The 12,911-nt window shown below is 42.4% G+C and overlaps 1 protein-coding gene across 11 annotated transcripts in view; it reads left to right on the top strand.

Moving 5' to 3' along the window:
- The window catches only part of TNRC6B (trinucleotide repeat containing adaptor 6B), a 260,830-nt gene that overhangs the window by 198,713 nt on the left and 49,206 nt on the right, over positions 1-12,911 (top strand). For all 11 annotated transcript variants that reach the window (XM_075912508.2, XM_075912457.2, XM_075912600.2 and 8 more), the window contains one exon: positions 12,084-12,232. In XM_075912508.2, the coding sequence (XP_075768623.2) occupies positions 12,084-12,232 (149 nt within the window). The remainder of the gene's footprint in view (positions 1-12,083; positions 12,233-12,911) is intronic.

The raw sequence follows: 12,911 nt of genomic DNA, 5'->3' as shown, positions 1-12,911 counted from the left end.
TAGGTGGAAAAGGGAAGTCTACTAGTGTTGGCATTAGGGCATTCCAATTACTAGCTCCTTAGGACTGATGTGCAGGGAAACAAAAAGATTTTTATTGCAATTTATTCAACTGTTTGCCTCAGGCAATTTTGCTGCTGCTGAGTAGGAATATATTTATCACCCTTGATGGCCTGACCACAAACCTCAGTAAGCTTAAATGGATCATCATGCTGTGTGAGGGATATCATCATAAATGATAGTTGGAACTGTACTCTTGGATTATCTGGTGTAGGTTTCTGTATCTGTTTTAGCTAATCTCAGTTGATTGCCTCCTAATTTGCTATAACCAGGGCTCGACAGATAATGCAATCTACTCGCCCGTGGCGAGTAGATTGCAACCCGGAAGAGCCGGGTTCGGGTGATCTGTGCATGCGTAGATTGCCAGACAGCGCGGCTTGCAAGCCCTGCGAGCCCTGGCTATAACTTTCTTGTTAGGCAAACTGTTTCGCTAGATTAGGTGATTGATTTTGTCATCAGAAATGTTTTCCTAATTTCTAAATTGAATTTTTACTGAAAAGCATTATTTTTTCAAGTGGGATTGAGGTTGCCTGTGCCATAAGCTTCTAGAACCTTCTGATGACTAGTCCATTTAGGCCACTCACATCCCTTTCATTCCCATCCTCAACAGTTTCAAAGAGGGAGCAGCCCATTCAGTTTTTCCTAACTACCTTACTTACAGCAAGCTTGATTACCCGCAGTGTCCTCAGCATTTCTCTTCATAGTTTTTGGTGGTGTTTTTTGTTGATACTTTGGAGTCTGTTTAACTTAACTAACAATAAGATGCTTCCTGTGGCTCCCCTTGGTTGCAAATGAAGAACTGCAGCCAATGGGAGCCACAAGGCTCTGTGGCTACGGAGCCAGTAAGTAAACAAACCGGGACAGCCTGGAGCAACTTTCTCATAGTAGGTCCGCAGACCACTTTGAGAAACACTGATCTAGGTCAGCACATTTCAATGCTGAGGACTTAATACCATCACCTGAAGAACCATTTACCAATGTGGTTCTGTGTCTAGTATGACTGGCTCTATGGTCCCTAGCTTTCCAACAGTGGTACATGAATCCACCTTCATTTTTACACCATGAACACCGAAGACTAAATGGCTCAAGACACTCAAGATGCTTTACTGGGAAAAGCAAAGGAAGAACATACCCTTCAGAAGACATCCCAGATGGTTAACTATGGTACTCATTTTGATTCCCAACCTCTTCAGCTCTGCACTGAATGAGCTCCACCTTAATGTACTGGAGTGAACGGCTATTTGTCTGGCCTACAATTTTTTTCTTTGATCAAATTCTAACATAACACTAAAATATTTTATCATGCCTATTACTATGGAGGGATTTGGTCTCGCCAACTGTCAGGGAGTCTTCCCTTTATAAGAGCATGTCTACACTCGGAAATTATTTCATAATAACTTATTTTGAAATAATTACTCCCAAAATAACTATTTCAAAATAGCGTATCCACACTACAGAGAAGCCTCAAATTAGTCCAAGGCAGGCCCCCTTAATGTGAATGTGCTACCATTACTTACAGTCCCAAGAAGCACTAGGGAATTATTACTTTGAATGACTCTGGGGCATAGTTACTTCAAAATAGCAGCAGTGGAGCACCCACACTACCTCTATTTCAAAATAACTGTTTCAAAATAAGCATTATTCCTCATGAGAAGCAAGCATTATTATTTTGAAATAACCCGCCCATTATTTGGAAATAACGGGCTTGGTAGTGTGGATGCTCTGCTTGTTATTTCAAAATAACTCCCTAGTGTTGCTCAGGACTTATGGTGCGTCTACACAACAGGGCTTGGCTCAGTTTGAGTATCTAATTTCAAGTTATGTCAATTGTGTAGCTTATTTTGAAATTGGGAGTGTCTACACAGCACTTATTTCGAAATAGAGCATTCTTCCTCCGAGTTCCTCGTATAATGAGGGTTACAGGAGTTGGAGTAAAAAGGCCTCCAGTTTGACAATATTTCGATATTATTTCGAAATAACTTCCTGCTATGTAGGCAAGGACTATGTTATTTCAAAATAACGTTAATTATTTTGAAATAATGTTGCTGTGTAGATGTACCCTTAGAGTGCAAAATCTTCCACTGGATCACTCCATCTCATCTTTCAAGGAAAGACTATTCTTATCAAGCTCTTTTGATAAGATCTGTATCTTGCATTATCTGTTATGCTAGTCGGGTAAACCACAGATCAGTCCCTTTCTACCAGAAGGTATTCAGTTTTCTCAAGTTCTGCTTCAAGGATGAGCAAGACTCATTTTTATATGAGAACCCTCCATGAAGGCCATACAACAGGCCCCAGTGGACACAAGTGACAGAAGATTCTAGAAGCTTGCCTCATAGGTGCTGTGCTCTCACAAGCATGAATATTCAGAGGCTTATTGCAAAGCATCCCTATTACTTGTAAGCAATCTTTATCTCTCTTATTGCTAGATTCACTGTGGGGTTTTTACAATTGTTGTTTCTGTATTGAAAAATCATCTTGTAAATTATTTCTTAGCGCATCAACCACGTTGGTGATGTTCAAGACCCTGAAAGGAGAGACAATCCCTGCCAGAAGGAGTTTATGGTGTAGACAGACTAGGGATGTTAAGTAGCGATTAATTTACTAGTCCAATAGTCGATGGAATTTCCATTGACTACTCAACTAGTCGATAAGCACTTCCACTTTCCATCTTTGAAATGTATAAGAGCCCAAGCGGGGGCTCCTGTGCATTTCAAAGTTGGAATGCCATGTGGAGCCCAGGGCCAGCAGAAAGTCCCACTGACTCGGGCCACATGCAGGTGCTTACGCTTTGAAATGCATAAGAGCCCCTGTTGAGGACTCTTGTACATTTCAGCGCTGGCATGCCATGGAGCTGTGGAGTCCCCAGCTGATCCCAGGCTCCACCTGGCTTTTCAAAGAAGCAGCACCACTTGGAGCCCGGGATCAATATTCCAACTAGCCTTATTGTAGTGTAAAGTTCCACTGTATCATTTCACTCTCATTAAATTGCATTTATAAATCCCAACCTGTAAGGCCTCATGACTCTAAAATCATTCTAAAGAAGTTTAAATTTTATGGGGCATATGCATTTTGATTGAAAATCTGGAATTGTATGTCCCCTTTCTCCCTAAACAACTCCGATTGGTGCAAATATTATTAGAACCATCCTCTTTTCTTCCATTGTGCAATTAGTTAAGTCTCAGTCTGTAGAGGTAGTCATTAGTTTTATTTATAGTGTGTATGGACATACAAATGTCTGAGAGTACATGTAATGTTAGATTAATTTTAATGTAAGATTCAGTTATGGGAGACCTAGAGAAACCAGTTAAGTACTTTGGTGTCAAGGGAAAGCTTATTCTTTGAGAGGTGCTTGGTCTGTGAAACCTTTATTCTCAGAACAAGACAGAAGCATGAGAAAGACGTTGAGGCCTTGTAATGGTCAAATACAAATATTTTGAATCCATCTACAATTAAAAAAAAAAGGAAAAAAGCCATAAACTTGATACCGTGGGCAGGAGTTTTGGACTGGTTCATTTGGATGTTTCCCCTTGCCCTCCCTCACACACACATACCTATTCTTTTTGCAATGCCTGTCTCATTTTCCATGCGTAGACTGAAAATACTACAGACTGCTGGATTGTTAAAATCATCCAAACAGAGTGTGTATTTAAATTCCAGTCCTTACCTGCCCCTTGCCTGCCAGCCCCAGCCCAAGATACAGGAGACTAACTCTCCTTTAGGTGCAATAGAGAGGGTGCCTTCAGAATTCCTGGCCATTGGCTTCTTAGACCCACTATTTCCTCCTTCCAAAGAAGGGTGGATGACATACGATACTGGAGCTCAGGTCATTAAACAAGTTAGTTTTCAGCCCAGAATAGAATAATAGAAGATTAGTGTTGGAAGAGACCTCAGGAGGTCATCTAATCCAACTTCCTGCTCAATGCAGGACTAATCCCAATTAAATCATTCTAGCCTCGCTTCAAAAAATAGTCTCACTTGAGTCTATCATTCTATACTCTTCCCCCTACCTTCAGTCTGTGACTCTTGACTTACAGGACACATAGCTTCTGTATTTCCATCCTTCAGACACACAAGAAATAAGTTCAGAGCAAATTACACACATAACAATTAATAGTGTTACCATGTGGCCTTTCTATACTTCCAGAAGTATTCGCCAAATGCTAATGTGGCAGCTTACCTGTGGAGACATGGCTTCACTTTTGTCTTTATCTTGATTTTCTGATATAAGGAAAATTGCCACAGCAAGTCACCAAATGTATGGGAATGATGCTTCTTCTCATCTCGCTTAAACTCAAGATTAATTTAGTCAAATCCATCCTTACACATTCAGAACAATTTATAGGTACACTTTTAGGTTCAAGGTCAGCAAGGACCTTCTTCTTGATACCATGAGTAGTCTTCTCTTAGGGCTTCAGGCTCAGGAAAGGGCATTAGTGATGGTTTGTCTGTGTTTGGCACTTACATGATGCCACATGCCAGATTGCATCTCTTCTATTATCAAAGCTGGTTGAAGTCAGTCTACCAGCCAAACAGACTCAGCACTAATAAGCCAGTGCTTTTTCACAGGAATATTTTTTGTCATTGTTCTGGTGGAAAGATATCATGTCTGTCAAGAGGTGATAAACTGTGTCTTCAACTACCACAGTCAGTCTGGGGAGTACTTTTGGCTCCTCTGCAAGCTAGCTTACTGACTTTGAAAGATGAATGTTGGTCTGAGGTACAGAATGTTTTCATTCAGTCGAAAATGTTCGACGTTTATTTATGAGACCAAGTAGAAATGTGTATCGATGCAGGATTTTTTACCATAGCTTTCACCAGCTGAAGGCATCTATTCCTGTCACCTTGATTACCTATTGGCATTCTTTAATAGTTCTGATAAAGTTATCCTAGCAGCAATATCTGTCTTATCTTCCAGTACAGAGACATAAGAATTTTTTATTCCCCAGCCAACACTCACCACAATTTTTAAGGAGATAAAGCACATTTTCTGTTTGTTAAGGTTTTTTTTTTCCCTTTCCTGAGACTTAATATATAGTCTTCATATTTCTGATGGAACCTCTATTTGAACCTGTATACCTTCTGTTTTTTGTATCATTTGTCTATTAAGAGGGCATTCTTGGTGGCTGTTATCTCTTCTGACAGAGTGAGAGAAATCTAAACACTGATGTCAGAACTATCTTATACTGCCTTCCATAGGTTAGTTATCTTTCATCATCATAAATTTCTGCCTAAAGTGGTCCTAGACTTTTTACTTAAATCATTTAATTCATTTGAGTGCTCTTTCCAAGATCTCATTCATCCCCTTTAGAGGCTGAGCTCCACATTTTCAGTGTTTTTAAGAATTACTTTGTGTTGCCTCAGCACTACAAAATCATTCTGAAAATTACCCAAGACTATTTGTATCTTTTGGTAACTAATCTAGAAGACAGGCTGTTTCAAAAAAGAGACTTGAAATGGGTGTCAGACTGCATTAGAATTTCTTATAGAACTGAGTAAATGAATATTGATATCTTGAAAGCCCAAGGAATCATAGAATCATAGGACTGGAAGGGACCTCAAGAGGTCATCGAGTCCAGCCCCCCGCCCTCAAGGCAGGACCAAGCTCCATCTAGCCCCAGCTAGTCCTGTGCACGCTCGCCCAGCGCACGCTCACCCCAGCTCACCCTGGGCACGCTCATGTTTTAGTAGAGCTCAGGCATCCTTTTTGGCCTTTATTAAGAAGCACATCTATATTTGAAATCTATAGAGCTGCTTCTTGGAGCTCCATACCAATCTTTAGAAGCCTTATTCTTTAGTGCAGGGCTGGGCAAAATACATTCAGTGGGCTAATTCCGGCCCACCAAGATGCCAGATCCAGCGCACAAGAGCCTCAGCCAGTTCCCAACCTGCCTTGCTCCCGCTCAGCACTCAGTGAAGCCTGGTGCTGCAGGGCCATGTGCTTCTGTGAATGCTGAGAGCCCCAGGGGCAAAGGCAGAGGGTTCTCATGTTGCTCCCTCCCCCAGGAGCTCTCTTTGTCCAATTTTTGGCCAATAGCAACTGCCTGTTTGCAGAACAGGCAGCATGTGGTGCCACTCTTCCCTCAGGGTATGTCTACACTAGAAAGTTAGTTCGAACTAACGGACGTTAGTTCGAACTAACTTTCCTATGCGCTACACTAGCGCTCCGCTAGTTCGAATTTGAATCGAACTAGCGGAGCGCTTAGTTCGAACTAGGTAAACCTCATTTTACGAGGACTAACGCCTAGTTCGAACTAGCTAGTTCGAACTAAGGGCTGTGTAGCCCTTTAGTTCGAACTAGTGGGAGGCTAGCCCTCCCCAGGTTTCCCTGGTGGCCACTCTGGCCAACACCAGGGAAACTCTATGCCCCCCTCCCGGCCCCGGACCCCTTAAAGGGGCACGGGCTGGCTACGGTGCCCGTGCCAGGTGCAAGCCTGCCAGCACCCAGCTAGCAGACCCTGCACCTGGCACGGCACAGAGCCACCCACCCGATGCCCCCCAGCCCACCCCCTCTTGCCGGGACCAGGCTGGCGGCTCCCGGGAGCTTGCCCTGGACCGCAAGAGGCGGGCACCTTCCTGGGCTAGTGCGGACATCGTGGACCTCGTCCACGATCTCCGCACTAGGCACAGGAAAGTGGCCGTCTAGGGCAGGAGAGCTGCCAGCCTGGCCACCCAGGACCAGGTGTGCATGAAAATCAAGGGGGTCCACTGAGACCCCCGACACTGAGCCCTGAGCTTACAATGGCCGTACTGGGTCAGACCAAAGGTCCATCTAGCCCAGTAGCCTGTCTGCCAACAGCGGCCAACCCTAGGGACCCTGGAGGGGATGGACCGAAGACAATGACCAAGCCATTTGTCTCGTGCCATCCCTCTCCAGCCTTCCACAAACTTTGGGCAGGGATACCACTCCTACCCTCTGGCTAATAGGACTCCATGGACCCAACCTCCATCACTTTATCTCACTTCCCTTTCAACTCTGTTCTAGTTCTAGCCTTCACAGCCTCCTGCAGCAAGGAGTTCCACAGGTTAACTATTTGCTTTGTCAACAACAACAACAACTTTCTCTTACTAGTTTCAAGCCTGCTACCCATTCCTTTCCTTTGGTGTCCTCTAGTCCTTCTTGATGGGAACTCAGGAAGAACTTTTCTGAATGCACCCTCTCCACCCAACCCCTGCTTTTAGAGACCTCTATCCTGTCCCCCCTCCGTCTCCTCTTTTCTAAGCTGAACAGTCCCAGTCTCTGTAGCCTCTCTTCATCTGGGACCTGTTCCCAACCCCTGATCATGTTAGTTGCCCTCCCCTCTCCCAGCCTTTCTCTTCCCCTCTCCCACCTCCTTTTCCCAGTCTCCCCCAGTTTTGTTCAATAAAGACAGAGTCAATGTTGGAAGAAACGTTATCTTTATTTTGTACATCAATAAGAAGGGGGGCTAGGGAAGGGCAAGTGGAAGGAGGTGAGGGAGGAATGGGGTACGAGCCCCCGATGGGGAGGACTGGGCTGGCTCTGCGGGCTTCTGGGGGTGGAAGCTCTCCTGCAGCCCCCCAATTACTCCCTCTCCCCAGATGGCAGCCTGCGGCAAGTGCAGCCGGGCTGATGGCCGAGTGGTGTGATGTGCCCAGTGTGGGCACTCAGGGCACTCCAAGCCAGAACTTCTTTGCAAGCGGGGCACCCCTTAGAACTGTGTGTCCGGGGTGGGGGTCGGGACCCTTTAAGCGCAGCCCTCGGCTAGCCTGAGACAGCATCTCCATGCTCTAAGTCCTCCTTTTATGCCCTGCCGGCACTGCTTCCGGCCATCATTAAGCCCTGTTCAGAGTCCACTCAATGTGGACTTACTAGTTCGAACTAGCAAAACGCTAGTTCGAACTAGTTTTTAGTTCTAGATGCGTTAGTTCGAACTAGCTTAGTTCGAATTAACTAATTCGAACTAAGTTAGTTCGAACTAGCGCTGTAGTGTAGACGTACCCTCATTCCCAGACTTACAGTGAATGCAGTTGCAAACATGGCCCCTATACCTACTGTGAGCAGTACAGGGGCATGGAAGGCAGGAATCCTGGTTAAGGAACCTGCTGGGCTGCTGGCTGGGAGCCACCCAGGTAAGACCTCCCAGCCAAAGCCTGCTTCTGGCACCAACCTCTCCCTTCCCCAACCCTTCCCCCCCCTCCCATCCCTACTTCATGTAACCCAAGCCTTCTGCATCCCTGTTCCAGCCCCCATACACCTTCCTAGAAACTGAGGAAGGGGTAGTGAGTGCCGTCCTCTTATCGACTACTCGATTAACTAAGTAAACACTACTTAACATCTCTATCCCATACACTGCACCCCAATCTGATATCTTTGGTCACAGCCCAAATACCTGTACCCCTTCCTGCACTCCTGCCCCAGGTTATGACCCCCTCTTAGACTCTGTATTCCAGAGGGTGGGCAAGACAGCCTCCGCAGACCCGATCTGGCCTGCTGAGCCCTTTGATCCGGCCTGCAACCATGCTGCTGTTCACCTACCCCCAGTCAATGGAGATCTGGCAATGGGGGAGCTTACTAAATTCCCTCGCCCCACCAGGGGCGCATGGCACCAGAGGGAACCGCCAGCTATTCAAAATAGCAGGTGGTTCTCTCTAAGCAGCGTGCACCTCATAGCATGGTGGAGGCAGGGGGCAAAGACTTCACATGCTCCTCTGTGCTCAAGCCAATCAGGGTCTGTGGGTGGGGGAGCACGCAAAGTCTTCTTGTCCCACCCCTTCTTGCCATGGGGCCCGCCCCTTTTGGGGTAGCCCACAACCACTTCTGAAATTCATGAAGTGGCCCCCCTTTCAAAAATTATTGCCCACCACTGCTTTAGTATCATCTTCTCAATCTGATGCATAGTTTGCCAAGCCAGTCAAACAGTACTTATTAATAGGATTCCTGGCACCCACTACCTTAGAGAAACAGCTATTTGCCAGTAAACTAGAATGGTATCCATGTGGATAAGTATTTAAAGGGAGAGTATAGTTAACTGTGCCTTTTTCAAGATGTCTACATGGAGCCTATGACACGCCCTCCTTCCCCACTGATGTAGAATCTGTTAGCCTTCGGAATTCTATGTCGGTGAAGGAATTGAATGATGATTGGGGCCATCATGCTCTAGGAAGCGGGACTCAATGACATACTGCATGCACAGTCAGCTCCAATGGACACTGCTTACCAAAATAAACTAATCTGGCATGCCGGGGCACTTGGAGTGAGTTCCATGAGAACAAAACATCTTGAAGAACCACAGTTACTGTAAAGTAATTATTCTTTTCCTGTTTGTATGGTAGGATTGGAAGGGAACTCAAGCTCATCTAGTCCCCTGAACTCATTGTATAACAGTGTTATTTTGGCAGTTGTTTACTCTTAAAAATCTTCGGTGGTTAAGATTTCACAGCCTCCCTAGGCAATTTATTCTAGTGCTTAACTACCCTGACAGTAAGGAAGTTTTTCCTAATATCCAACCTAAAGTACCCTTGCTCCATTTTAAGCCCAGTGTTTTTGGTCCTATCCTCGAGATTAAGGAAAATATTTGTTTTCCCTCCTTCTTGTAACAGCCTTTTATATATTTGAAAACTCTATTACGTTCCCTCTGTCTCTTTCTCCAGACTAAGCAGACCCATTTTTTTCAAATTTTTGTCATAGGTTGTTTTCTAGATATTTAATCATTTTTGTTGATCTTCTCTGGACTTTCTTCAATTTGTCCACATCTTGTCTGAAATGTGGCATCGAGAACTGGATAGAAGTCTAGTCAGTGCAGAGTAGAGCAGAAGACTTACTTCTCATGTCTTGATTAAAACACTCCTGACAATACACTCCAGAATGATGTTTGGGTTGGTTTTTTTTGTTTGTTTTTTTAGGGGGGGAGGTGGATTATACTGTTGACTCAAATTTAGCTTATGATTCTCTGATTGCCTGACCCCTTTCTGTAGTACTCCTTCCTACGCAATTCTTTTCCATTTTGTATGTATGTAACTGATTATTAAAATCTTGCAGGTCCACGGATATCTGCTCTATATATGCAGGTATCCACCACTCATTATTGAGGATATAGGTGAAGATACAAAATTTGTATCTAGAATTCTGCAAATTTGTGGATATCCGCAGGCATCCATAGATATCAATGCGGATATCTGCAGTCTTACTTTTGCGGATACAGATCGGAATGCGGATACAAATTGTCTTTCCACCTAAGGCTCTACTGATGACACCTTTCTAAATGGAATACTTTATAATTATCCTTTCTGAATTTCTTTCTGTTAACTTCAGATCATTTCTCCAGTTTATTTAGATCATTTTGAATAATAATTAGTACTGTTGATTAATCTCCTCTAGCCCAAGTAATAGCACAACAATAATCACATTTTTTATTAATGGCACTATTAAACAATAGAATACTGATTGAAACTTATTAAATATTTTTGCTTTTTTCATGTTTTCAAATATATTGATTTCAATTACAATAAAGAAAACTGTGTGCCGTGCTCACTTTATTTTATTTTGATTACTATTTGCACTGTAAAATGATAAAATAGTATTTTGCAGTTAATTTCATATAAGTACTGTAGTGAAATCTCTTTATTTTGAAAGCGCAATTTACAGATGTAGGGGTGGGGTTTTTTTGTTATATGTAATTGGCCTCAAACAAAACAATGTAAAAATATAAAGCTTTTAAGTCCATTCAGTCCTACTTTTTGGTCAGCCCTTCGCTAAGGCTGCCTGCTTCTTGTTTACATGTCGCCTGAATGTGAGAACAAGCATTTACATGGCTTTATTGTACCTGGCATTGCAAAATATTTACATGTCAGATGTTCATATGTCCCTTCATGCTTCAGCCACCATTCAGAGGCTGTGTCCATGCTGATGACAATTCTGCTCGATAATGACCTAGAGCAGTGCAGACCAAGTCATGTTCATTTTCATCGTCTCAGTCAGATGCCACCAGCGCACAAAAATAATTTTCTTTTTTGTAGTTCGAATTTAGTAATTTCTGCATTGGAGTGTTGCTCTTTTTAAGATTTCTGAAACCATATTTCACACCTCATTCCTCTCAACTTTTGGAAGGCATTTCATATTCTTAAATCTTGGATTGAGTGCTGTAGCTATTTTTAGAAATCTCACATTTGTACCTTCTTTGCAATTTGTCAAACCTGCCGTGAAAGCATTTTTCAGTGTAGGTCATCACCCGAGACTGTTATAACATGAAATATATGTCTAAATGTGGGTAAAAGGGAACTGAGAACATATAATTCTCCCCAAAGGAGTTCAGTCACAGATTTAATTGACACTTTTTTAACGAGTGTCATTAGAATGGAAGCATGTTCTCTAGCTTGGTGGCCAAAGCATGAAGAGTCATACACATGTTTAGCATATCTGGCACATAAATACTTTACAGTGCTGGTTACAAAAGTGTCATGTAAACACCTGTTCTCACTTTCAGGTGACACTGTTAACAAGAAGCAGGCAGCTTTATCTCCTCCAAATGTAAAAAAATTGTTTCTCTGAGCGACAGACTGAACTAGGAATGAATGGACATGTAGGCTCTAAAGTTTTACATTATTTTCAATGCAGTTATTTTTGTACATAATTCTACAATTATAAGTTTGACTTTTCATGATAGAGATGGCACTAACAATGCCTGTGTTAGGTGAATTGAAAAATACTATTTCTTTTGGGGTTTTTTCACAGTGCAAATATTTAATAAAAAATATAAATTGAGCACTGTGCACTTTGTATTCTGTTATAATTGAAATTAATAGTTTAGATTTTACTTATAAATGTTTTTTAAGCAAACTGGATTGTTTAATCTTACAATAAAACTTAATTGCTGGGGTGGGGAGGGTGTTCAACATCTTTGATCAGGAGCTGTAATGCTACATTATAAGATAAATCCCTGGCCTCATACTATTTCTAGCATTTTAGAGGTATTTTCAAGCCATTTTAAGCTGTGAATCAATTGAAAACAACAGATATGATTGTGGTTGTTAACACTGATATTCACCTTCTTCCTTCCCTCTTATAGGTAGTCTCCCAGATAAGAAATTTGAGGTGGACAAACGAACCATGAACCTCGGGGATTTTAATGATATAATGAGAAAGGATCGATCTGGGTTCCGTCCTCCTAATTCCAAAGACATGGGAACCACAGATAGTGGGCCTTATTTTGAGAAGGTGAGATAAATACATATGGTTAAACAGAATCCTCCATTGCATTTACATGAGGTCTCAATTTTTTGGATCGACTCCTTTGAGAGTAATAAAAATTCAAAATCATGGAAGAAAATGTAATAATACATGAAATAAGAAAATTATTCATACATAGTGTGAATGTAAATTAAAAATTAAGGTGGCTAAAGATAAGTTAGAATACATTAGCATAGTCCTGCGTAATAATTATAGCTCTAGAAAATGAGTAAGTACTTCTTCAGTCTTTTGCTGAGGAAGGAGAAGTTCATTTTGAACAGGTACAAACAAAATTCAGTGAAGAGGGCATCACAATGGTTGTTTCTGCTTGGCTACTGACTATGCTCCTGTACCCTAAAACTAAATTTAAATGTAAACAGACAAAATCATAGTCTTGGAAGACTTTTTCTTTCTGCTTTCATGTCTGCAAGTTATCTGAAGCATCCTCTCTAGATTAGGCTGTCCCATGTGCCATATTTGTCCATTTATTGTTGGTTTCCCTACATCTGTTGTATGTTGCAGTAGTATCTCTTTTGTATCTTTACCAATTTTAAATGGGCAATGTCAAGCTTTTTGGATTTTAAATATTAATTGCTTTAAATTATGATTGGAGAGGGTCCCCTGGATTTAAAATGTTTATTTTAAATTCAGTTAGTTTGATTCAATA

This window comes from Pelodiscus sinensis, chromosome 1 (assembly GCF_052426305.1).
Source record: "Pelodiscus sinensis isolate ZL-2025 chromosome 1, ASM5242630v1, whole genome shotgun sequence".
NCBI classification, from domain to species: Eukaryota; Metazoa; Chordata; order Testudines; family Trionychidae; genus Pelodiscus; species Pelodiscus sinensis.
Note: the sequence above shows the minus strand (reverse complement) of the source record. Positions and strands in the feature narration are given on the sequence as shown.